This window comes from Fusarium tjaetaba, assembly GCF_013396195.1.
Source record: "Fusarium tjaetaba strain NRRL 66243 chromosome Unknown NRRL66243_c0000113, whole genome shotgun sequence".
Classification (NCBI taxonomy): domain Eukaryota; kingdom Fungi; phylum Ascomycota; class Sordariomycetes; order Hypocreales; family Nectriaceae; genus Fusarium; species Fusarium tjaetaba.
In genome coordinates, this window is record NW_023501309.1 from 252248 (window position 1) to 277938 (window position 25691).

The 25691-nt window shown below is 48.5% G+C and overlaps 10 protein-coding genes across 10 annotated transcripts; 6 read left to right on the top strand and 4 right to left on the bottom strand.

Moving 5' to 3' along the window:
• Positions 1 to 173: 173 nt before the first annotated feature.
• Positions 174 to 1930, bottom strand: FTJAE_5951 (major facilitator superfamily transporter; the record flags this gene model as incomplete). The annotated part of the gene is made up of 4 exons (XM_037352513.1): positions 174 to 537; positions 586 to 1112; positions 1166 to 1569; positions 1621 to 1930. The coding sequence occupies 4 exons, from the start codon at positions 1928 to 1930 to the stop codon at positions 174 to 176; spliced, it is 1605 nt and encodes a 534-aa protein (XP_037207005.1).
• Positions 1931 to 3133: 1203 nt separating this feature from the next.
• FTJAE_5952 (uncharacterized protein) lies at positions 3134 to 4387 on the top strand (the record flags this gene model as incomplete). The annotated part of the gene is made up of 1 exon (XM_037352514.1): positions 3134 to 4387. The coding sequence occupies one exon, from the start codon at positions 3134 to 3136 to the stop codon at positions 4385 to 4387; it is 1254 nt and encodes a 417-aa protein (XP_037207006.1).
• Positions 4388 to 5653: 1266 nt separating this feature from the next.
• Positions 5654 to 6682, top strand: FTJAE_5953 (GPR1; the record flags this gene model as incomplete). The annotated part of the gene is made up of 5 exons (XM_037352515.1): positions 5654 to 5831; positions 5878 to 5968; positions 6018 to 6082; positions 6136 to 6396; positions 6447 to 6682. 5 exons carry the CDS (start codon positions 5654 to 5656, stop codon positions 6680 to 6682), a joined length of 831 nt encoding a protein of 276 aa, XP_037207007.1.
• Positions 6683 to 7484: 802 nt separating this feature from the next.
• FTJAE_5954 (HNM1-choline permease) lies at positions 7485 to 9469 on the bottom strand (the record flags this gene model as incomplete). Its single annotated transcript, XM_037352516.1, has 9 exons — positions 7485 to 7589; positions 7646 to 7728; positions 7779 to 7824; positions 7873 to 8413; positions 8468 to 8729; positions 8783 to 8938; positions 8992 to 9061; positions 9114 to 9318; positions 9375 to 9469. The coding sequence occupies 9 exons, from the start codon at positions 9467 to 9469 to the stop codon at positions 7485 to 7487; spliced, it is 1563 nt and encodes a 520-aa protein (XP_037207008.1).
• An 815-nt stretch (positions 9470 to 10284) lies between these two features.
• On the bottom strand, positions 10285 to 11310 carry FTJAE_5955 (3-hydroxybutyrate dehydrogenase; the record flags this gene model as incomplete). Its single annotated transcript, XM_037352517.1, has 2 exons — positions 10285 to 10953; positions 11008 to 11310. 2 exons carry the CDS (start codon positions 11308 to 11310, stop codon positions 10285 to 10287), a joined length of 972 nt encoding a protein of 323 aa, XP_037207009.1.
• Positions 11311 to 11784: 474 nt separating this feature from the next.
• Positions 11785 to 12949, top strand: FTJAE_5956 (lactoylglutathione lyase; the record flags this gene model as incomplete). Its single annotated transcript, XM_037352518.1, has 6 exons — positions 11785 to 11831; positions 11889 to 11917; positions 11975 to 12162; positions 12232 to 12399; positions 12456 to 12723; positions 12774 to 12949. 6 exons carry the CDS (start codon positions 11785 to 11787, stop codon positions 12947 to 12949), a joined length of 876 nt encoding a protein of 291 aa, XP_037207010.1.
• Positions 12950 to 13747: 798 nt separating this feature from the next.
• On the top strand, positions 13748 to 16104 carry FTJAE_5957 (primary-amine oxidase; the record flags this gene model as incomplete). Its single annotated transcript, XM_037352519.1, has 6 exons — positions 13748 to 14053; positions 14112 to 14677; positions 14731 to 15088; positions 15138 to 15255; positions 15304 to 15678; positions 15731 to 16104. The coding sequence occupies 6 exons, from the start codon at positions 13748 to 13750 to the stop codon at positions 16102 to 16104; spliced, it is 2097 nt and encodes a 698-aa protein (XP_037207011.1).
• A 105-nt stretch (positions 16105 to 16209) lies between these two features.
• On the bottom strand, positions 16210 to 18420 carry FTJAE_5958 (C6 zinc finger domain protein; the record flags this gene model as incomplete). Its single annotated transcript, XM_037352520.1, has 2 exons — positions 16210 to 18294; positions 18346 to 18420. 2 exons carry the CDS (start codon positions 18418 to 18420, stop codon positions 16210 to 16212), a joined length of 2160 nt encoding a protein of 719 aa, XP_037207012.1.
• Positions 18421 to 20635: 2215 nt separating this feature from the next.
• Positions 20636 to 21918, top strand: FTJAE_5959 (uncharacterized protein; the record flags this gene model as incomplete). Its single annotated transcript, XM_037352521.1, has 4 exons — positions 20636 to 20699; positions 20774 to 21326; positions 21382 to 21783; positions 21831 to 21918. 4 exons carry the CDS (start codon positions 20636 to 20638, stop codon positions 21916 to 21918), a joined length of 1107 nt encoding a protein of 368 aa, XP_037207013.1.
• Positions 21919 to 22611: 693 nt separating this feature from the next.
• FTJAE_5960 (transcriptional regulatory) lies at positions 22612 to 24952 on the top strand (the record flags this gene model as incomplete). The annotated part of the gene is made up of 5 exons (XM_037352523.1): positions 22612 to 22944; positions 22992 to 23091; positions 23139 to 23546; positions 23595 to 23682; positions 23731 to 24952. 5 exons carry the CDS (start codon positions 22612 to 22614, stop codon positions 24950 to 24952), a joined length of 2151 nt encoding a protein of 716 aa, XP_037207014.1.
• Positions 24953 to 25691: the final 739 nt, after the last annotated feature.

Genomic DNA, 25691 nt, shown 5'->3' on the forward strand with positions numbered 1-25691 from the left:
ATCAGGAGAAAATGCACAAAGTTGAGTTGACTCTATATAATCTATGGCTAGTGTAGTGTTCTATTTCTAAAGTGATTCAATAACTCCTTCCGTATGCCGCTTTTAGTCCATTAATGATAAGACACAGGATTAAATTGAAAATATTAAGAAATGATCTGGGAACCCCTCAAGATCTAGCCCTTCTTTGCCATAGCCAGCGCTTGTGCGGCTCTTGCCGAGTATTTACATCGCTGTCGAATAGCAGGACCATACTTGAAAAAGATGAATGGCATCGGTAGACAAGCGAGTGATAGAAAAGCCGGTACACAACTAGCCCACTGAGTTCCCAGGTTATCATACATCTGCTTAGTGAAAAGAGGAAAGGCGGCGCCGAAAAGAGATCGCAGCACAGCATTTGATGCTAGAACCGATGCAGCGTAGATGGTGTATGAATCGATGAGGTAGCTGAAGATGCTGTGGAAGACGAGAGACATGCCGAGACCGAAGGGGGCACCAGCGGCTACTGGAGACATCCAGTGGACTGAACGATACGACGTCCTGTTAATTGTCAGTAGACGAATATACTACACCAAGACTTGAACTTACCATGCGAACCAGAACATGCCAACAGGGACACAGATACCGCCGAGCATGCATCCAGGGAGACGATACTCGGGAGGCACAGGCTCGTCACCGAACCTCTTCGTGACCTTCATGTACCATATGTTGATGAGACCAATCGTAGGAATGGCACTGATCATTCCGACTGCAACCCCAAGGAAGGCCAAACCTCCCTTACCAGCAGACCAACCCCTCTCGAGCTGGAAGACAACAGGGTATGCGCCAAAGAGCATGTAAAGAGTTCCGAAGAGAATAGCGACGTAAATCGAGAGAAGAAGGACGATGGGCTCGAAGCATAGAAGTTGCCAAGGGCGAATGAGGGCCTTCTTGAGGACGACAGATGGCGGATCGGCCTTGCCCTGGTGTTCATAGATGGAGATGTAAACCTTGCCAGTTTTCTTGGACAAGAAGTCGGCTCGGTTCTGAAGGATGTAGGGTGCGTAGGTCTCCGGGCAACAGCACATGTCGAGTACCCAGAAGAATCCGGCAACAATGGCCATCAATCCCATAACCTGGAGAATGTGGTTAGTGTATGATGTTAAATACTAGGACATGGTTAACTTACCCATCTCCAACCTTGACCGTCACTCAAATAGCCACCGATGAAAGGACCCAAGCTAGGTCCCAGTGCAGGTGCCAAAGAGAAGAACGCCATAGCGATAGCACGTTCGTCAGCATTAAAAATATCAGAGATAACACCTCCAGCATTGGTCAGAGGTGATGAGCCAAAGGTGCCGCAGAAGAAGCGAAGGACTAGAAGAGTAGCGACGCCATTGTCTGCTGTACATGCTGCACTGAACACGACGTACAAGCCATAGCTGATGATGAAGATGATTTGTCGACCGTAGATTTCGCAAAGTGGTGCCCAGAGGAGAGGTCCGACTGCGAAGCCCAGGACATAGAATGAGACGCCAGCAGTGATGAGTGTATGACTGGCCTTGAAGTGGATCATGAGCGGCACGATAGTACCTGTCATATGACATGTCAGCTACATCGATTGGCGAGGGCTATAATACTGACCTGTATAGGCACTTGAACTAAACGCGACAGCAAAACATGTTGCGGCTGAAACCATGGTGATGGTCCATTTCAGCCACTTGGGCCAGTTGAGCGGGTTACCTGGGTCATCAGGAATCCAGCTAACAACAAATGGATCCTCGAAGGAACCTGACCCAGGATAGTTATGATTCTCAACAGCCTGATCAACTCTCGTTCTGTCAAAAAGAAGTTTCACAAGCGGTCTATGTCGCGGTTTGGACTCTGGTGTCTTTTGTCGTAGTGTTTCATCGTCGCTCACACAAGAGCTAGGCAAATCTGGTCTAGAAGACATGATAATGTTGTGAATCTGCAATGATTGCTCATACTATTCCTCAAAAGGACTTCCAAGACGGGAGGACGAGCCCTTTATAATAATATGGCGAGATCGGGGTTCCATTTCGTCGGGAGCGCCGGTGAGCGGGCCTCGAAGCCGGGGTGAGCAACAGGTGATTTCTGCTGTGACGACGGAGTCACAGGACGGATTTGGGCGCGGTGAGATGCAGATTTGGGCAGAAGGGGGGTCTAGCACCTTTCGATCTTGCGGGTATCAAGGAACGTAATTAGATCTTGATGACGAAATCTGCATAATCCCTCCTGGGGGGTCGGGAAATCGCAGTCTGACTGCGCCGACATTTTCGATAATTCTTCTCTGGATCCACTGAAACGTGGTTTTGACAGGTGCTAGACAAGGGTTTTGCTAATTAGAGATAAGAAGCTTGGGCTGTTGGTATCATGCTTAAAATGTCCGACGGAGTTTGTAGGGGGAAATGGATACGAGAAAAGCCGACTGTGGATCGCATCAGTCCACTATTTGCCGTGCGTTCCCTACCAAAACTCCGACCGAGGCTTGATTGTACATAGAATTGGGTCTGTTCATGTGCTGGCAAGGCTGATCACATGTTGCTGGGCTCAAGAGTGATTGGCAATTATAAATATTGAGACGTGGTACTTCATGTGATTTTGTTATGAGTTAATCTGTTCCATGTCTTTGTTACAAATGCCAAGACTGGCTACCTGCGGCCATGAATGCGTGGCTAAATTTTACATCATGAATCCTCTTTCAATCTCATCGGTTTATATCGAGATCATCATGTTACAATTGTCGTATCAGGTATCGTGAGTTTAAAGTTTGTCGGGTTCTTGGTGTTTTCCGTATTCAAGGTCTCGGCCGAAAAACGGCTTTGGTCGTCATCATGTGACGAGGTCAGGCAGTCATCAGTGGCGACGATCCAGTCTGCGCATTTGACGCCTCCATGATGCCTCAGTTTGACAAATCATTTTGTCTTTCGCGTTCTTTATCGCCGCGAAATCTTTTCCAAGCCAAAAACACCTTTGTAGGTAGTTGTACGCTGATCTGGGCTGGTGCTCATCAAGGTCCCCAACCAAAAGGTGTCCACTGAAGGCGCCCGAATTGACAATCTCGAATTGAGTCATCGACGTCGCAAAGCTCTTAGTTTCATCTCACAAATAATTGCTAGAGTGGCAGAATACTACTATGGGACGCACAGAGCCATCTATCGGCCGACCGCCAGCGGCGTTTCGCAAGGATGCACGCTCCAAAAAGGCCAAAGCAACCATCAATAAGGTTATCCCCTCCCTCCTCACTGGATATCCAGGTGCTCAGAAAGGGATCAGTTCAGCAGAGCTCATACCTTTTATCAACACTACACTCTTGCCTGAGCCATACGGGAAGCTTTTGAAGAAACAAGAGGACAAGGGTGATGCAGCAACTAAGGGCAAATCTACAGAAGGCGCTGAAGATCCCCACGATGATTTGGCAAAGCTCAAACCACCAAGAATCTCAATCAGGGAAGTCGATACGCTTGTTGCTGCAAGAGACCTTCTCAATATTGAGACACCGACGGGCGTCAGAACAGATTTTGTTAATACCAGAGCTCGTGTGGCCATCTTGAACATGGGTTCGCCTCTGAACCCTGGAGGCGGATTTCTAAACGGCGCAAACAGTCAGGAGGAATCATTGTGCATGCGCACTACATTATATCCTTCTCTCAAGGATGAGTGGTACCGACTCCCCGAACTTTCTTCGATTTGGACTCCGACGGTGTTGGTCTTCAGAGATGAAGATGGGAATGATATAGACAAGAAAGATCGGTTCTACGTCGACTGCATCACGGCAGCGATGATCCGCGGCCCGGAATTCGAGCTTGACGAGGACGGAGTGGCATCGTACGCCAACAAGAAGGATCGCGACACCGCGCAAGCTAAGATGAGGGCCGTTATGCGGATTGCTATGGTCAAAAGGTGCAAACGGCTTGTACTTGGAGCTTGGGGCTGCGGCGCGCACGGAAATCCCGTTGGCGAAATAGCAAGAGCTTGGAAATCTGTGCTCACTCCAAAATACGATAAGTCAAAGCTAAAGGAGCGATGGGAATACGTTGATGAGATTGTGTTTGCAATCAAGGATCACAACATGGCGCAGGCTTTTGCGGAAGCTTGGGGTGACGGTATCGAACTGCAGGAGGAAGAAAAGAATGAGACGAAGGAGGAAGAAGAGAAAGACGCCGAGGAAGTTGATCCGGCTGATGTCAAAACGCAGGAGTTGAAAGTGAAGATCAGGGAGCTAGAGGACAGGATTCAGAGGGTGAATAATCCCAAGGTCCTGGATGGCTTGAAAGCTATTCTTGATGGGCTGGAAAAGCAGCTCCCTGAAGAGGAGTCGGAGGATGAGGCACTGACTCAGGACAGTGAGTGGGAACATGTCAAAGCTGAAGGCACCGGATCTAGCTGATCTGTCGATCTGGGCGTTGACGTGGTATCGTTCTTCGTCAAAGCGCGCACGTCAGTGCAAGCATATCTGGCAAATAAACACCCGCACTTTTATCAGATTGGTAGATTGGATAACTGTTACCCACGGTAGTGACAGCACCTGACTAGCATCAAAGGTAGATATCGGTAATTTGATATCCGCAACCTCCGCACGCATCCCCTCACCGTCTTCTTCTACATCGAGCTAACCACTTTCATCTCATCACCAGACCAGTTATCAAATGTACCACGATCTCCATGTCAATGCTTTCTTTTTGGATCTTCCATCTCGGTAGTCTATCACGTCTTCTCGTGACTGGTTCTTGTTGAGTTGCAGTGCGGGGGTGATCCCGCAGCTCGGACCCGTCTCCGCTCCGCATTCAGCTCATGATTGCGCTTATTGGTCGTCGCACTATTCTAAACACTTCGCCAACTGGGCTATGCTTGTTTTTGCTGTGGCAATGGTATATAATACTGGTATAGCTCTTGATCAACACGTCTGTAGTTTATATAGTCTGCCGCTCGACCGGATGACATGGACTCTGGTGTCCAAGCATCATCTTGCCAAGGAGGGTCCTTGACGTTCCCGGTCAATTTGATGGAGCATTCCTTGATTTAGAACTAGTAAAGTCTCCCTTGTGATGGAGTGAGGCCTAATGCATATCAAAGCATCTCAATCCCATGTTTATCACAGACGATAGTCTATAGATATGGCTGCAAGCCAACGTGTTCTGTAAATCACCGTATCGAGAAGTCAGGGTCGATCATCATCCCGGGTTCTAATTATCCATGGACCAGAGATAACCGTGATAACGGAGGTTCGCGTTTATTCGGCACTTCAAGGCCGATTCGGCATTTCGGGCGATCTTAGATTGGCTTGGTCCTAGCTGTCTCTTGTGCGTGGATCTGAATGGAAGCCAATGTAACATCTCCGCATGCCTTATCCAGACAGAGCCCACTTCCCCAGACTATCAACCCAAGCTAGACCGTAAGGAAAATAAACGAACAGACGCTAGTAGGAGATCAACAGTTCTTGGTGTGAGGATGCCAGCCATTCCGCTGTTTTTCATCACCCCGAGGGCCGGGCATATGGAAACTCTATTCCTTCTTGGTAGCTATGCTACAGCTTATAAAGTGTTGAAGCTTCCCCTCAATATTCGTCGTCATCAACCTTGAGCTCCCCTGCCTCTCAGAACCCTTACCTACCAAGCTCGGACACGAACGCGTCTGCTCATATACCAACCTCAACATGTCTCCCCGTAACAGTGTCAATGGCAAGCCTCGAAGCGATGGGGAAGAGATGGACCATGTCCATACAGCCCAGAGCATCCCCATCTCACCAGAATTGTTCGAGCAGCTGTATCTTCAGCCACAGAATAGGGTCAAGGGAGATCTTCGAAAGACTTTTGGCAACCCTACTCCAGTTGGTATGTAGCACTGTCTTCAATATTCCTATGATACTTACCAGTACAGCTTTGGCGGGATTCTTGCTGTGCTCCACACCACTGTCCATCGGCTTGCTTGGATGGCAGGGATCTGGCGGCTTTGCTGCCGCTGCGAACGTGTAGGTTCCATCACCCCTTTGCCCAAGGCCAATAGCTAATAGATCACAGCGGTGCCTACCTCGGCCTGGGTGGCCTCCTTCTAATCTTGGGAGGCATTGGTGAATGGATTCTAGGTAACAATTAACGCCTCGTTGTTCCAATTGCTTAGCTAACATCGGCCTTACAGGAAACACCTTTCCGTCGACCGTTTTCTTCACCTTCGGAGGCTTCTTCATCACCCTCGTTACTACTATCGACCCTGACTCCGGTGCCTACAGCACATATTCGACTGATGGTACCGCTGCAAATGGCCTCACTCAACCCCAATTCTTCTCAACCTTCTCATTCTTTCTGGTTGGCATGGCTATCCTATGCACATTCTACACTATAGCGGCTGTTCGAACAAATGTCGCTCTGTTTTCCATCCTCCTCCTTCTCGTTCCTTGCTGTAAGCTTAACCGCCTCTCTCTCCTATAGCACTCACTAACCTTGTGATAGTCTCCTGCCTTGCCGCTGCCTTCTTCTCCGTTTCTCAAGGGAAGGCGGATCTCGCGCTCAAGTGCCAGCACGCCGGAGCGGGCCTGTTGTTCGCTATATCATTGATCGGATGGTATTTGTTCGGGTCTCTTATCCTCATGTCGGTTGACTTCCCCATCATGCTACCTCTTGGCGATCTCTCTACCATCATCCGCGGCAAAAGTGATGCCCCAAAGGATGCAAGCAAGACAGTTTAAGAGTGATCACACTGTCTTAGGGTTATTGTCTTGTCGATGGAAGGATCTTCCTGCTATATCGGGAAAGGAGCGATTGGTAACCAAGATCTTGGGAAGTAATATGTCTTGTAAGAAGTCATTCTTGTCATAGTATGTTGCTTTCTCAGCTTATGTACGTTGGGGCTTGACTATACTGGACTATTATTTAATTGCCTTCAATATGATGGGACTCAAAGAATACTTTATAATGTTTTACGTGATTTGCTGCCAATCTGTCAACTCACCTTGGTGTATTTCTATAATATGATGTAATGCAGCACTTATACCATTGGTAAAATACATCTTAGCCCAATTTCACTACATGAAGTGGAATAGTCGAGTTAACATCGTTGATAAGACCAGTTCTGCCACAAGCCTTATCTTATCAGAGATAAGCACTGTAGATATTCCGTTCACGGAAAGGTGTAAAAGGTGAAATCGGAACCCCATTGGCTAAAATACGCTAAATCTCGACCGAAAAATCTACTCATTTACTACCCTGTACTTTCTCCTATTTGCAGACCTGCTGTCTTTATGAGGATATAAATACTCTATGCACTGCTTCTTTTTTCCTCGCAGTCTTGTATTGTAGTTGACCTACCTTTCATTCAGCAGATATAAGGCTAGGGAGTTTACTAAAACCTCTTAGAAGTGCCAATGTCAATAATGGGTGTTTTGCATATATCAACGAGTGTAGCTGTACACTTTGACATAAAATAGCAAGTTCTCGACAAAAACCTACTAACTATTATCAAAGGCCGGCGAGGCAAAATCTACTATATATCTAGGCGGACACAGAATGATCATGCATATCTTCCTTCTCGCGACGTCTCCCATGGACAGGCTCTTGAACTACTTCTTCTCTTTGCGCCATGATGGTTTCGAGGTTCTAAGCCAACAATTAGTTTCATATGTCGGCCAGCATGCGAGAAAGAAAAGACTTACAGGGCCCTCAAAGGTTTTCCCCCGAGCAAACCAATAAACAGCAATAGCGAAGCAGCAAATTGCTATGACAACAGAAACATAATCTGTGATGATGTGAGCAGACGACGAATTACAAGAGGCAGAAAATATTTACTCATCGTGTTTCCAGTCGCAGGTAGCGATGGAGGGAAGCAGAAAAGCTATGTTCATGTTAGTAGCTCGTTACCTGTCACAGGAAGCCGACATACCACTGAAGTTACTGAAACATACAGACAAGATGTCCAGTTAGCCAGGTATCCCCAGAAGTTTCCAAGCTTCCACGGCGTATGGGGGTGTTGATGCGGAGCGAGGATGCCTCTGCCTCGAATGACCAAAACGAAGATTGGGAAAACGTATGATATGTTCAGGAGAATCGTGCAAGACGCGATGAACGCGTTGAAGGCTACCGTAGGTCCTAGATAGAGGGCACCAAATAGCACATTGAAGATATAAGTGAAGATGATCGTGCGGACTGGAACCTCTAACTTTGGGTTGATGTGGTTGAAATATCGAGAGAAAAAGAAGCCGTTGTCTCGAGCCATGGAGTAAATCAGTCGGCTACTGGTGGTAACTGATCCGTTTGTGCCGTGGATGAAACACAAACCTAGCATGCAGCTGATGATGGTAGAGGCTGCTCGGCTGTTCGTGGCTTGGTCGAAAAGAGCGATCAGGGGCTGACCGGTAGGCGAGCTCACAACCTTGTCGACATCAGTCAGACAGAAGAGGATCACTAGGATGAAGATCACGCCACTGATGAGGTCAGTATTTTATGTACAATGCTTTGGCCAGGATTGTAGTACTTACGTAGAACCGCCAACACCGATAGCATAGACGATTGCAAGAGGAGCATCCAGATGGGGATTAGGCATTTCTTCAGTCATGTGAAGAACCGCGTCAAATCCAATCAATGACAAAGCGGATTGAAGTAGACCTAGAAGCCAAGCCATTCCATCTGACCATCCTGTCTCGTTATTGAAAGTTGTGAAAACGAACTCAGCGCTGGTCTTTTCTGACATGGATAACAGAATGATACTGATGATAACCACGCTCCCAATTGACCAGTAAACTTGATAATAACGTTAGCAAGCTACATCCCAGGTTTTTAAAGTATAAACTTACGAGCAAGGTTGCTCCAAGGCCCAAGGATTGAATTGCCCCAAATGTTCACGATGGTTGAAAATGTGATAATGGCAAGGAAGACAAGGTATGTTGTCCAAGAGTCGACCGGTGTTGATCTCCCGGACGCGACGACAATAGCGGCAGCAATGAACATGGCTGATTTCAGTCAGTGAATGGGTCTGACTACTTGCCTGATAAGAAACACTCACCGGAAAAGATCGCTTCGGTCGTTACCAGGGTGAGCCAGCCGGCAATATTGATCCATCCTGCGCATAAGCTCTGGAAATTATTAGCTTCGTCACAGGTTATGATACTGGAGACTCAGACATACTAGAAACCTCTTCCATCGCTCACTGCTGAGAGCGTATACGAAATGATATTGTCCACCTGCTGTTGGCCAGATAGCTGCAAGCTCGCCCAGGCTAAAGGCCAGAGCAAAGTTGCAAGCTACACAGAAGATGAAGCCGTACAGGAGTGCGACTGGGCCTCCAGACGGCATGACGATGCCAATTGTGCCACCTAACGCGATCCAAGTGCTGTAGAGGTCAGGTACTGAGCCTTCGGTCATGAAGGGGAATGTGGATCTGCTTACTTGAGAATAGCGAACGTCATTGCAACCATAGTCAACTTGCTCAGACGTGGCCGCAAGTGACCTTCTGTAACCTGGTGAGGAGTCGGATCGGCCATGGTGAAAATAGCTGGCGATATCAGCCAAATCTTGATCTATGTAAGTCCTTGTTGCTCTCAACAGTAAACACGTTTAACACGACGGGATATATCTTAAATAAACCGCATCACGAAGTGTTGATAGACTTCAAGCGAGCTGATAAGAATGCCAAGGAGTTCCCCCAGGGCCAAGAGTGCCGAGATAAGCTTTTCCAGGGATGCTCGTTATCGTGCGGGGAAATGAGGCGAGATCGCGGTCTCTGGTGTAACCCACGCGCTGCACTAGGCACAATTAGGATGGCACAGTCTGGACTTACTTTGCTGGGAGTAGCGGCATCGCGAACCCCCTTTACGGTTTGGCCACTTATCTACGTTCGCCGCATGGAGACGGATGCCAATTAGATAGGATATCGAGATATCTTTGAAGCGGGTGACGATTCAGTTGACGGAGTTGCGCTTGCGTCACACCTCGACCCCCCTCAGACCGAGTGGAACATGCCTCAGCCTATCGCAAGTGGCTTTACGTAGCACAGCAGTTACGGAGCTTCGGCGGTCGAATGGACGTCTATCGAACTTCCGACCTAGCCGCCTCTCGTGATATTGGAGGCACTTCAATAATATCCACACATGATGATACTGCTGGCCAACCGACAGTATGATTAGAAACCTTTTGTTTGCAAGCCACGAGTAGCAGAGTTTAGGAGTGAGCTGCTCTAGTATAAGGAGTTAAACGAACTTCATAGGGACCACTGCTAGACCATGAATGCATTAACGAGTGTTCATAAGAATCAATTTGGTCGAGACTCTGCTAAAAATATTCTGTTTTCATGATCTGATCAAAGGTTGCTGTTGTCCTTTACACTAGGTTCTCCCCATCCTGGCTTCAAGAGTAAGTCCAACGTAGTGTACTCCGAAGTGGCAAAGTTGGAGCCAACTGCCCCAGCACCCGAGGGACCCGGATCATGATATGCATTGACAACACGAGCTCGGTTCTTGGTCACTTCAATGATTGACCCGCTCTTGATCTCGATGTCTTGTGGTCCAGTTCTCGCTTGGTCAATGGTCGAGCAGATGCTGTCCCTCTCAATCAAGGCGACCATGACACTCGCGACCTCAGAGGGCTCAACCAGAACATCCTTGTTAGTATCGATCATCGCAAGTTTATCTGGATTCTCCATGAAGAGAGGCGTCTTGATGATGCCTGGTGCGACTGCCGCAATACGGACGCCAACTTGGTCGATCTTGGCCATCGCGCGCACGAATCCACTAATCGCATGTTTTGTCGCATCATAAATCGCAGTGGACAAGCAGGTGTCTTGGGCGTTGGTACTCGAGATAATTACAATTGTGCGAGGTTTCTTTTCGTATCTCAAGAAACGAGACAGCGCCAATTGAGTGGTCCTGATAGGATGAACCAAGTTGATATCGATACTGGCATAGCGACCGCCGTGGAGGGCATCTTTGCTTTGTGGGGTTCCAGGAGGATACCAAAAGCTGCTAAAGCTCTAAAGAATTACTGGGTCAGTGGCAATTGACTTGGAAGAACCCAGAGTGCATACCGGTTCGTAAACTCCAGCGCCAGGGCAGACGATGTCAATGTCGCCGAATTCCTCTTCTGCCCTTTCGAACATTCGCTCAAGATGAGGCCAGTTAGTCACATCAGTCTGCTGGAAAACAGCTCGGCTTGTGCTTGCAGCTCCGCCTGAATAAGCGTCCACCAGCTTCTGAGCTTCAGGTCGCAGAGCGAGGTCGGCAAAAAGAACATTGCATCCGCCTATCAAAAGCTGTTCCGCAAATGCGAGGTTGATGCCACTGCCAGCGCCAGTAACAATGGCTGTTTTGCCTCGGATAGAATGGGACATGTTCTGCGTGTTCTTTTGCTTTCGTTGGGAATAGTATTGAGTGGTAACGAGAACAGCAAGCCGAACGATTAGCCCCTCATTACATATTTGAATGATGTCTTTTGTATCCTCCTTCGATTACACGCCAAGACATCACAAGCATCAGCCCCATCCTCGAGTATATGCCATGGAATATTGGAGATCTTTGCGGGGTTAGATATGCGAGCCGCATGACAATAGCTGGACTAGACTCGTTCCAAAACTTTCTATGGCTCCGACCGATAAGCTGGATACTTGATCAGGAAGGGGGACCCTTCATGCTGGTCCCACGATGGCATAGACTCACCATACCGAAAATGGTATGTGTTGCCTGAGTACCTCTATGCGCTCCCTCTACGAGCACGCAATCATGTACCTCTAGTATTAAAGACCTGGATAGGAGGCTCAAATCAGGTAGTGAGCCTTGTCACGCTAGCCATCGTTCGAACCGGCACAATGGAACAAAAGACAGATACCAGGACTTACAAGCTGAATCATGCCATGTGAGTTCACCCTGTACAGCTCACTCAACCTATGCATACTCATCCTTAAGCTAATAGGATTCGTGTGAAGGATCCCAGACGTACTAGTAAGTAAAATCGCCATTCACCACTCAGTAAGAGTTTGCTGAACAATTCTCTCACAGTCCAGTTTTACGAACTTCTTGGCCTTAGTGTTGTCCAAAAGCTTTCGTTTCCCGAAAATAAGTTCGATCTTTACTTCCTTGGTGTTGATAGCCCGGATTCGCCTTCTCATGGGAAGTTCACCTTCGATCGTCAAGGCTTGATCGAGCTCACTCATAACTATGGCACTGAGAGTGATGACAATTATCGAGTAAGCAACGGGAATGAGAAACCATATCTTGGCTTCTCCCATATATCGATCTCGGTGGTGAATGTACAGTCTACCTACCAGACGCTGGCCAAAGCTGGTTACAAATTCCAGCAGGATATCGCCTCTGGGAACGAGCGGGTGATTGCTCTGGACCCAGACGGCTACTGGATCCATATTATCGAGCAGGATTCGCCGAATGTGAATGTCTCATCCGATGCTGCTGGCCTGTCTAGTGTTGTAAGTCTACACCTGACTCTCGCATGATAGATCATTGCTAAATGACACTGTTGCAGAATCAATATGCCTTGAGAATCACGGACGCAGCTCGATCCGTTCGCTACTACACAGAGAATCTCGGAATGAAGCTGGTCAAAACTCACAACAATGAGAGCGAAAGCTTAAAGACATTTCTTTTAGGGTATCCTTCAACAGGTTCCTTCACCGGAACAGAAGACTTGTCACGCCGTGAAGGATTACTCACTCTCATCTGGCAAGGCGGAGAGAACGCGATTTCACAAGTACATAATGGAAATGATCAACCTCAAGGATTTGGTCATATCTGTAAGTTAATTCGCCTTAATTCTATGGTGGAAATGGCTGACGTTGCAAAGGTGTCACTGTTGATAATATTGATGCAGCGTGTGAACGGTTGGAAGGACTGAACGTTGTGTGGAAGAAGAGGTTAACTGACGGAAAAATGAAGAATGTCGCGTTTCTTCTTGACCCTGATAATTACTGGATTGAATTGGTGCAAAACGAAGGCTTTACTGGCAAAGCAAACTTTTAGACTAGGGATCCAAGTTTCTACAGCCAGCCTCTAAATCAGAATCCATTTCTTCGATACACCCTAAAGCATTGTGTTGTGGACTTTGCTGATTACGCACCACATCTTGCTCCTTCACATGATAAGACAATGATAACGTCGAGTTGACTTACACCGTGCTGCTCAGTGCTTCAGTCTGCCAGCGTCCCTCTCCGTTTGTCGTTGGATCCTGGCCACTTTACTAACCATGATTGGCAACTCTAGCCTAAGTTTTGCGCTAAGACTTTGCAATGCAACCAATTGACTTCTTCCCATCTGCCGAGGCAGCACTTACCGCGTTAGGCAAGTCTAAGGAAGCGAGCAGTTGGGCGAACTTCATGGAAATCGAACAGCTTGGGTAGGCCTATCTTCAAGCTTCCACTGGTATACGCAGCTGATTAGCATTGCTCCATACTACAGTTGAGCGCCGAGATATGCAAGTCCAGGCTATCTTCTGGGGTAGCTCCCCACCTGATACAGATCGGAATGGGACCGAGGTGGAGAGCTCTGAGGGGAGCTTTACTTGGTGACGGCTTGCCCATCATGGTAGAACGTGTCGAGGACCCGATTCCGTACAATAATTCAGCACAAGAAGTTCGGAGTCGGGGTCTACAGATCCGAAATATCAGCCCATACTGATTATAGGCAAAGATTGGAACTTCTCAAGTTGTGATTACGTTTGTCTGTCGCATTCGTGCTGTTGTTAAATAAGTATTTGATGCAACCGAAGACCCTCTATTGAAGCACCTTGCATTAAGACATCACGCATCAATACACATCACAATGTCAGGTTCAATCCCCCATCCCTTCGATCCCCTCAGCGGAGAGGAAATTCGCCTCGCTACCTCTATTGTGCGCAAAGAGCATGGCGATGCAGTCCACTTCCACGTCATAACGCTTCAGGAGCCGCGCAAGGCTGAGATGGTGGCCTGGCTTGCCAATCCCTCCAGCGGCGCCAGACCTCGACGTGTTGCAGAAGTTGTCATTATTGATCCCAGAGATGGCAAGAGCCATGTCTATGATGGTTTGATCGACTTGAAGAGTCAAAGGATCACAAAGTGGGAGCGCGCTGAAGGGCAACAGCCAATTGTGAGACCGCCCTCAATCACCCCATTGAGAGCATGGCTAACTGATGACTACCTTGCAGCTCATTGTCGAAGAAATGCTCGAAGTCGAACAAGCGTGTCGCAAAGACCCCCAAGTCATCGAACAATGCCGAATCAGCGGAATCGCCGCAGACGAGATGCACAAAGTCTACGCCGACCCATGGACCATCAGCCACGACACTCGATACGGCAGCAGCACACGCCTGTTCCAAGGCCTGATGTATTTCCGCCCAGATGTCGACAACTGCCAATACCAATATCCTCTTGATTTCCATCCGATCTATGATCCCAGGAAGAAGGAGGTTATTGCCATAGATATCCCTCGCGTTCGACGACCTCTTCAGAGAAACAAGGCTGTGGATTATCATCATTTGTATATCCAGAAGGAGGGCGGGTATAGAAAGGACTTGAAGCCGATTTACATCTCCCAGCCGGAGGGTGTTTCGTTCAATGTCAACGGAAGGGAGCTAGAGTGGCAGAACTGGAAGTTTCATATTGGCTTCAATTATCGTGAGGGTATTGTCTTCAACAACATTACCTTCAACGATAAGGGAAACGTCAGGCCAATCTTCTATCGCATGTCTCTTTCCGAGATGGTTGTTCCCTAGTACGTCGTCGTCCGCCCTTCTCGACAAGTCTCACGCTAACGCCAATACTCAGTGGTCACCCCGAGCCTCCTCATCATCGCAAGCATGCCTTCGATCTGGGCGAGTATGGTGCCGGATATCTGACAAACAGTCTCTCGCTTGGCTGTGACTGCAAGGGTACGCTGCCTCTCACTCACCATCTAGTTCACCAAGCTAACTGTCAAGGTGCCATTCATTATCTCGATGCTGAGCTCCCGACTCAGACCGGTCAGATCCGCAAGATCGAGAATGCCATATGCATCCATGAGGAAGATGATGGTATTCTATTCAAGCACACAGACTTTCGAGACAACTCAACTATCGTCACACGCGCCCGAAAGCTTATCGTTCAGCATGTCTTTACTGCTGCTAACTATGAGTACGCCATTCAGGTATGTTGCACCTGCCAAGTGTTGAGAGGAGACTACTAACAGAATATAGTGGGTGTTCCACCAGGACGGAACAATCCAGCCTGATATCAAGCTCACAGGTATCCTCAACACTTATGTCATGAACCCTGGTGAGGATCTGCAAGGCTATGGAACGCAAGTCAAGAAGGGTAAGTCTCGCATCGACAGCTACAGTCCCCAGACTAATGACTACTCAGGTGTCAACGCCCATAACCATCAGCATCTCTTCCTTCTCCGTATCAATCCCAGCATCGATGGTCACGAGAACACGGTCCACATGGTTGATGCTGTACCTTCGGATGCCCCAGTTGGCAGCCCAGAAAACCTCTACGGTAATGCCTTCTATGCTAAGCGCACTCGACTCGAGACCACTGGCCAAGCTATCACCGACTACAATGGTGCTACTTCGCGCTCCTGGGACATCGTAAATGAGAACAAGCTCAACTCTGAGAGCGGCAAGCCTGTCTCGTACAAGCTTGTGAGCCGAGACGTGCCGAACTTGATGCCGAAGGAGGGTTCTCTTGTATGGAAAAGGGCTTTCTTTGCTCGCCATGCTGTTCATGTGACGAAGTGTAAGATCTTCTCTATCCTTACGTATCTACGCCTCATACTGATAATTTCCAGATGCCGATGATGAACTCTGGGCCGCTGGCAACCACGTCGCTCAGAGCTCCGGTGAGCCTTCCAGAGGCCTCGGTGCTTGGATTGGCGATGGCACCAAGAGCGTCGCTAATACTGATATTGTCCTGTGGCACACGTTTGGTATCACGCATTTCCCCGCTCCAGAGGATTTCCCAGTGATGCCCGCTGAGCCGATTACACTCTTGCTTAGGCCCCGTCACTTCTTCACCTGCAACCCTGTCATGGACGTGCCTCCTTCTTACTCGGTCACTCCCAGTGAAGTGGCTGCCAAGAAAACTGGGTTTGATACCACTGACAAGGTTAGTAAACTGGCGGCCATGAGTGACTCTTCGTGCTGCAAGCCACCTAAGCTGTAAAGTATTGAGAACATTTATTGAAGGAAGGATATTGTACGCTATGCAGGATTACTTAGTTTCGAATATAATCTAAAGTCATATCATTAAAGCACGCATTGGACTACACTATCCCCAGTTCGACTTCAAATTCCGACTATCCATCACATCTATCCAATGTATCGCATACTTGGCGCACTGTTCCGTGTCATAGGCTTGCCAGATAGCTTTGGTCAGATCCTGCGCCACTGCCACTGGCTTTGGTGGTAGGACTGTCCTCAACGTCTCCAGCCGCTCGTGAAGAAATTGTCTGGCAGCCATGATCCCCGCACTTGCATCTGGATCTGGCTCTGGTTGAGACTCTTCTGGGAGCTCATCGTGAAGGCCAGCGAAGTCAAGGTAATTTATCATGTCACAGTCTTCCAGACTGGCATCTTGGCTGAAGGGAACGTCTCTGGGAGTAGTGGCCTTGACTTCGATGTGTTTTCGCCTGAGTCCAGTGCTAGCTGAGACGCAGAGCAGTGGCTGGGTCATTTTGCTGCCAGAGTCTGTAGGCAAAAGCTTCAATATGCCTACCAAGTTCAGTGCAATCGGGGTTATCCAGTTATCCCATAAGGATTGAGCATCTCTCGCCTGTGACTCATCCAGCTCGTGTCGTCTAACGATGAGTTCTGGAAAGGTCTGGTACAATTGTAAAAGGGTTGATTGTCGGTAAGCTTCGGCAACGTTGAATAGGTGCTGATTAGGTGTCTTCTTGTCATTCGTCTCTCCTATCGTCTCGCGACATTCCACATCAAGATCGCAAGTCTGCTTCTCTACCACGGCAGCTTCTTCAATGAGCTGCATGGCGGCGCTGATGTTGGCTGACGCAAACATATCTTGTGGCTTTCGAATCTTGCGTCTAAATTTGTGGCAAAGCTTCATTGCCCGCATGAACAGCTTGTAGCTGTCACTTGAGACCCCAGTCCACGGGTGCGGAACATGTTCGACGGGGTCTGCTGTCACAGGGGCGGTGACAGGAATAGCTTCCTCGACGTCGCCCATTTCTTCCATCTTCTGAAGGCTTTTACAGCTCGAGGTCACCATCGACAATAGCATTTCGCAGTAGAGCCAACTCTTATTAAAGAAGGATAGCAATTGCCGTTGTTCGCCGGATAATAAGTGCTTGTTTTTGTTGACAGCATGAAGAATGGCTTTTGCTTCGCAGAGAAATGGCAGTCCTAGCTGAGTGGCATTGAGCCAGCAGATACTAGTTCCAATTCCCATGAGAGAAAACAAGAGACTTGTAGGCACCGTATTGAAGAGTTGATGTGACTTCACGGTATGCAAGTCAGCTCTCATAATTTCGGCCGCCGCCTTCATGTTCGTTATCGATGTTTGTCGCATCATTGGCACTTTAGCAGACAAATGGGCGGCTGACATAGCCTGGAGGCTGAGATAAACGAGCTCGCAGTTGGACCATAATGCAGCAGCGATTGTGCGATTGAGGTTGACGTCGGAGTCGTAATTTGACCAGAGAGAACAGACGTGGCGAAACCAGTACTCAATGAGGACAGATGGCGTATATGTGATTGCATTTGGTGTCATTTCAAAGGTCAGCCTGCCAGGTTCGACTGTTGGTAAGGGCATGTGGAAGTCAAAGGCCATATTTCCAACTGGGATAGAGAGTGTTTCTGAAGTTGGAAGTAGCTCGTTATCGCTGTGAACAGAGCCTAAGAAATCGTCTCCCCACTGCAAGGGCGATACGGAGGACGTCATGTTGGATAGAGAGTAAGCGTCGTGATTTTCGCTGTCAGTGCGGCTAAAAGTATGATTTGTTTCCTCATGTTCTTGCTCCAGTTGATGGGAGAAGAAATCGCTGTCTGTAGATAACGGGAACAATGGTGACACAATGCCGTTGAGATGAAAGACCGACGCGCTTGCAGCTGGGTCAAAATCATCAGGAGCAATCGTTGCTGCTGCTGTTATGGAGCCTCTACTGCCTATAGGCGCATTCTCTGACCTAAATGAGACCTGTGAATGTGTGTCTGATTGAGCGTCCGTGGACCGTGCCGAAGGTGAATCCTCTGTTCGCGACTGGCGAGGTCGCGATTGAGGTTGTCGAGTGCGCTTCTCATGCTTGGTAGACCATCGAACATCCAAGCGGTATCCACCGCATTTCTGACCACGTGCAGCGCATGACTTGCAAGTTGGTTTTGCTTCGTCACATTTTGCCTATAATGGATGAGTATGCGTTGAAAGTATGGGGATAGTTATTATGCCTACATGTTTTGACCTGCATGTTACGCAGCCGCCCCTGGAGCGAGCGACTCGGCCCTGACTGGGTTGTTGAGGTGGCATTTGCTAGTGGAGGGGAAGTGATAAAATCAACCAGTTCCTCAATTCTATATCACGATGAGTTGTAGCAATGATAAATATGATAATCAATGGCGTCGCAGCGCGGCTGTTGTTGAGTTCTGCCAGTTCAAGTCCAAGATAAGGATCGGTAGAAGTTGAGATTCAGCGGTCTTACCCCGCAAAATGCCAGGCTCGACCCTGTGACTGATTACTAACAGTGCCTCTCATACCTGATGAAGATAAGTGTTCCAGGGGTCGTGCCTCTGAAGATTAGCGGTTGGCCGCGCTGCCGCTTAGAGTTCAGTAGCGGCTGATAAGCCTAGAACACCAATCACGTTTGGCTCATTAACTCACATCCTAGCCTGACACTGACGGGGGCGGAAGTGCGTCGCCTCGCGCTAAACCCTTCTGTAAAAATTTCCTATTTTGTTCTAATTACCTAGGTTACCTCGGCTGAATGGATGCAATTTCGTCACAAGCTCAACAAGGAGGGGCAGAGGACACAGAGACTATAAATGACTTAGACCACTAGACTATCAGCTGTAGATAGCATCATCACCTTGTATCTCCTATCTTATCAACCAAAGCAGCTTTACAATATGTTTATTCAGCCGATCCCCATGTGTATGCGACCCCCCAACCATCGTCTGCTTCTTGTCGCTGATTCCTAGCAGGGTGGGGAAGCAACGACAACTGGGCATATCTGGTTGTCGATGATGAGAGTCGCGACGCTCTGATTATAGACCCTGCAAATCCTGAAGAGTAAGCGCTTGATCTGGGCTCGCTTGAAACCTGACTGACGAGGTATTTCAGGGTTGTTCCGGTTCTCATAGCAGCTATTCAGTCAAACAAGCTCAATCTCGTCGCTATAATAAACACGCACCAGTCAGTCTTCACTAGTCAGCGCTGTGCAGCAGTGCTTCGCCCTAACATCATATAGTCATTGGGATCACGCTGGTGGTAATCAAGAGATCGTGTGTATCGTAACTTGTCTCTTTCGACTGTGCAGGCTAACGAAAAGACTTAGCTAGCTGTACTAAACAACCCAAAACTTGACATTATCGGAGGCAAGGACTGCGAAGGAGTCACGAAAACTCCAAGTCATAATGAGACATTCAAGCTTGGGAACATCACAATAACTAGTTTGCATACACCCTGTCATACGCAGGATAGCATATGTTTCTTCTTCCAAGATGGGGATCAAAAGGCAGTTTTTACAGGCGACACCCTGTTCACTGGTGGTCAGTTGTCTGAAGTTTGGGAGAGATACAGTTTGCTGACAGAGAATTGAATAGGATGCGGGAGGTTCTTTGAGGGGACTGCAAAGGAGATGCACGTGGCGCTGAACAAACATCTTGCATCGCTTCCAAACGACACGGTCGTTTTTGTAAGCTAACATATTCAGCATCAACCTTGCATAGGAGTTAGACTGACGACACAGCCTGGCCATGAGTATACTCGAAGCAATGCCAAGTTCGCAATCTCTATATCACAGAGCGAACCAGTACAGCAGCTTTTGAGCTTCTCTGATGCAAACCCTGTCACGGTGGGCAAGTACACGATAGGACATGAAAAGGTCGCGCAGAAGCCCCATGGGGTTTTTTTTTCAAGGCACTTTATTAATATGTATTGTTTAGCAACATAATGTATTCATGAGACTGGATGTAAGCCCTCACATCAGCAAAGCTAGAAATTCGGCGCTGACCAAACAGGATCCCAACATCCAGAGGGCGACGGGAGAGACAGACCCGGTCAGAGTTATGGAGAAACTTAGGGAGATGAAGAATGAGTACAAGTGAGTAATTGTGATCTGACGTTGGGCACGAGGACAGTTTTGCTTACACATGGATGCCAGAGAACCTGAGCCAAAACTGTGAACGTGGGGATTTCGTTGAGGATGTCTCAAGTTCGATCAATTTGTTCTGCAATGATATTTTGATCCTCAGCCTAAATTGGCAATGGATTTTAACAGCTCCTCTTTAACTGTGCTTACATCCGATGACATGATCTGCGCACTCTGAATCTCTTCATAATTTCATCAAGACACTCAATTTACTGTAGGAGCCTCTGAAGCAAGTGATTGGATTACATAACTCAGATTGGCAGAATAATGCACGTGCACCGTCAGCTCTCCATCAACATATATAACGCTGCAGGCAACAATCGTCAGCATTTTCTTTTTTCTTCTTCCATCATCACATTTCACTAAGGAGCAACGATGGATGATTCTCCAGAGACGGGACGGGTCCCAGACCCAGAGCAGCCGGAAATGTTGGAAGCAGGTTCGTCGCTGCGCAATTCTTGTCCTCCGTCTGACGAGATCAAGCTGGAGCAGAAACACTGAGACAGATACAAGAAGCAGAAGAGCATCCTTCACCGCACCAGTGGTCGGATTATTACCACATAGACATTCCATCCACGCCAACTTCTCCCACATTTTCACCAATGTCGCCAACGTATTGGTGGCCTGATGAGGCGGACGATTCGCTGCCTCATTGGAGAGACCATGTGGACGAGATACCGTTGTTGCCTAATCCACGACCTCGTGCCCTCACACCGCTAGGGTTCCAGGATGAAGATCCTAGCGAAGTGATTGAGAGGCCCGCTCCGCTTTTCCAAAAGTCTCCATGGTTCAATCTTCCTCCCAACATTCGACGGGACATTCTGCGACTGGCCTTTGGTGATCGACGTCTTCACATGAGCTTAAGCTTTAGAGAGAAATATACATCTGATGACGAGAAGGTCGAGTCTTGGCGGTGGTTCGGTGGCATTTGCCATCGGGGACAGACGCTTAGGCCTCGAGACATAGCTGGGGGCCAGCAAAGGTTTTGGGAAGATGATTGTAAACATGGGGATACCGAGCCCCGCAATCCTGGTTTGATGAGCTGGCTTCTCTCGTGTCGGCAGAAGTAAGCAATCTAAAGAAGGGCACAGCTCCAAGAGGAAACTGACTGAGCTTTGCAGTTATGCCGAGATGATTGACCTCCTGTACTCGAGCAACACGATTGCCATGTCTGGCGAAGCAATAATATCACATATCGGGCAGCTGGTGCTCCCTCAGAGGCTTGCTTCTATCACTTCTCTCGAAATCAGGTGGCCTCTTCAAAGAGAAAACGAAGCGTGCGCTGGACACTACGATGTGCACACAAACGCTATACGCAGGATGCTCCATCCATTCCAGCTAGATGTTGGTCATATGAGCTTTGTGCTGGATACGCTGTCAAAAACAAGCTTCCCCAATCTCCGGAGACTTCGCATATCATTTGAGAAAGAGTACAATGAGCGTCCTATCTCCAACCCTGAAGCGCACGATATAATTATCAACAAGCTGTTGCAGTTTGTCCAGGGCAGACCCAAGTTCAAAGAGTGCGCCTTTGCGCTACCAGAAAGAATTTTCCGTACAATCATTAAAGATGTCCCAACTGTGGACCTGGATTCGAGGGAGCCTCCAAGATCTTGGTGCAGGCACGTCTGGTGCGCTTCCGATGGGAACCTGCATAGGATGCATGCCCCCTTCGTTAACACCTATCCCGCTCCTCCGCCTTATTTGGACGACAGAGATGATACTGGCTACTGGTTGTTAAGAATAGACTGACTAGATAGGGTTTGTTCATCACCTGTATTCCACTCATAGGCCGCAGTCATCCCATAGTTCAGTGGCAAGACGTCTGGACCACGCCAGGCATAATGTTCTGAATTTGTGGGACATGATCGCGGCATTCGAATCAAACACCAATAGAATACATCGGAGGGGATTCCAGGACACGAGAGTGGATTAAACGAGAATGACCTTTTGATTCTACGATATCATTTGGTGGATTGACTTGTGTGACGGCCAGTCCTGTTTTGCTCACTGCTCAAGACCTAACTTGCTTCGTATCGCCCCTCTTTTCTATGTTAGTTGCTTCTCTCACTCAGCCCCCGCATCAAAAAACAGGGGTCCAGCCTTGAATTCTCGTCGACGTTTGACCAAACAACTGAGACACAGCAAGCCTCACCTAAGGGAAAAACATTATTGCACCTGTTTTCGTTATTCCGCCTCCGAAGCCTCCTTTTCGACCCTTACACAGTGCGGATCCCTACTATATGGGGACTAGCCGTCGATCGTAGATCACTAAACATGTAAATCTAGATAAACCCAAGATCTGAGGCCCCGCCCTTTGTTCTGCACGTCCAACTCATCCCTACATCACCATGCCCGATGATTCTCGGAAGTCCTCTCTAGAGGCCATCGCCCAACCAGAAGCCCTCCTACGCTCCGCCTGTACAGAGTGTCATCGACGGAAGCAGAAATGCAACCGTCAATGGCCCTGTAACAATTGTCAGAAGCGCAAAGTCGCCGACCGATGCCGTTTCAGGGATGATTTTAAGGCTGGCTCCGGTGGCGATGCTTGGTCCGCTTCTGTTGAGGTGAAGAGAAAGAGGGATCAGGCGGGACAGCATGACGAGAGTGACTCGGATGTTGGTGATGTTTTGGAAGCGATTGGATACAGTCGTCTTCATATGTTGACAAAGCTTGATCACGACGTACGTCTTCCCCTCTTCGCCCTCGCACATTTGCTCACATCGCACAGTCAGGAAGTACAAAACCTTCTGAGCAGTACAGACTTGACCCAAACAACAGCGCCCAATTGAAGCGTGCTCTTGACGTGTTACCTCCGAGACACGTCGTTGGTAAGACCGCCATCAGTGTCCCGTGATCATTTTCTTACGGTTAGCAGATTGCTTAGTCCAGAGTTTTCTTGACGTTGTCAACTTTTACTACTACATTGTCTACCCACCCTACTTCAGCAAAGAGTATGCCCGCTGGTGGGACGACTACACCAAAGGCCGAGCTTGTGGCGTCCAATGGACATGCTTGTTGCTCATGGTCTGCGCTTGTTCCGTGCAGCATGTCGATGGCCAGCTTCGGGCCAGAATTGAGAGTGATGTTGGTGAATCTGTCAAAGAGCTGACACAGAAGTACCATGATGCCGCTCGAGAGCTTCACAGCGCCATTCCCGTTGGCCATGGGCATGTTTACACGGTTCAGTACCTGTTGCACTCGTGCTACTGGTTCAAGGCTGAGGCGCGATTTGCAGAGTGCTGGCAAGTTTTAGGTGCGGTTGTACGAGAAGCTCAGATGATTGGTAAGTCTAGGTCAGTGTCTGGGTAGTATAGTTCTAACTACTGTCCAGATCTTCATAAAAAGCCTGAAGACCAACTGCCCGGGTTTGAGCTGGAGATGAAGAGACGGCTATGGTGTATCGTTGACTCCTGGGACTGGTAGGTACTGCCTGCATACTGAACTTCGTGTATACTTATTGATTACAGGCTTGTCTCATCGTTGTTGGCTCGTCCAATGCTCATCGATCGTGCGGAATGTGACGTCGGTCTTCCGAGTCTTACCCTCGAAGACTACCCAGCCTCCCCCATGCTGCATCTCAAGCTCCAGTCAGAACTTGTCAGCCTCATATTCAAACGCTTTGGCCCACCAAAGATTCTGACTGAACCTGATGAGATTCGATACTATCAGGCCATTTTAGAAGGCTTCATGAAGACCTTTCCGCCTGAGTATGCTCTGGATCACCCCAATACCCCTGCTAATGAGGATCTGCCGTGGATTGCCCTGCATCGTCACTACATGCATACTTGCACCCTCTCCATTGCACTTGGACCTTTCAGAGGGTACATGGCCAAGTCGATGAAGAGGTCGACGGCACCTGCTATTGATCTCGAGTTCCGAGAGACCGGCATTGACTACGCCCTACGTCTCATGGAGGCTGTACATCGCTTCTTCGAGTACGTCTGGACAAGAGACACAACCTTCCACTTTGTTCCATTCTGTATCTTCGATACTGCGGCTCTTCTGTGCTCAGTCACCATTCACGCTGAGGATGGCATCGTGCCACGTCGCGAAGAAGTCATCGCCTCGATTGCTAGAGCCTTTGCGACTCTGAAGAAGCTGCGCACCGCTACTAACACAGCCAAAGCTCCCTATGACGTGTTACGACGGCTGATTAAGAAACTGCCGTCGACCGCCGGGATGCAGGCTACCGATGCTCACAAGAAGCGTCGATTCGATCAACCACCTGGGGCCAATGGTGCTGTTCCTATTCCGGCTGCCGCTAGATTGCCAAACTCTCAGGTAGCCCAAATCGCACCAGCGCCGGTACAGGTATTGGCTCAGCCTGCGCAGCATGCTCTGCCCGCTGCTCAATACCAGCCATACAACAATCCACCTCCAGTGGTGCCTGGTAGGATGCAGGCTGGCCAGCAGCCTTTAGTACCGTATTCGCAGGATATTCAGGACCATCAGTTCCAGAACTACACCTACACTCAGCAGATGAATCCCACTGCACCAAATGGGCAGCCCTGGCCTGACGAGATTACCAGTAGCATGCAGAGCTTCACTGCTGGGCAGCCGCAGTTCGAGATGGGATGGCAAACGATCTCTGAGGCTGAGCTCGGTGATCTTGCTATGCTGTGGAATTGGCAGAGTCTGAACTTGGGATTCACCACCAATCCTATATATCAGAATCGGGAACAAGCCTAATGATAGTCTTTACTATAATTTGCCATTCAGGCGACTTTGGTCACTCCTTTGAGGGATATTTGGGTCAAGTTGTAAGGTTCTGGGTTAGGTGTTATGAGCACTATGGTAATTTGGTGTAACGAAACTTTCCTTCAACCTATCAATACTATCAAAAGTGCTTTTTCCAGGCTTACTTTTGCAAGAGTTTATTCCTTGACTTTACTTTCACCCTTACCCACCGCTTGGGCCTCGCAATATCATTCCGGACTGTTCAAATACAGTATTAATTGGGCAAGGACTGTCTAAGATCTTCAAGCCCCAGGAAGTCTTTGCGCCGCAGCTGAAGTGCATGAACATAAACCACATCTCTTCACGAGGTTAGTATCCTAGGCCAATAGATTATTCCTATTCCGGGCGGGCATTCACAGGGATCTGGGGAAAACACGACTCGGAATGTTCTGGCTCGGTCTGTAATCTCCACCAGCTTTCTTTCCGTAATGTTTCACCTTTCAGCCAGCCTCTGATAGCCTTGGCATTGCCCTAGGAGCTTCTCTCCAGGTAAGCTTGTATAAGTGCCTCGAGTTGCTCAGACAATAGCAAAAGTTAGACTCACTTGCAAAGGGAATACAGACATGGGCTTCTCAACAGTCTCGCTTTTCGCTGTAAGGTCTGTTGAAGTGCCAGTACGGCGGGGTCCTCAGATATGTGACGACCATTACCCCTCAATCACATTTTTCAGCTAGGCGTAGGTATTGATATT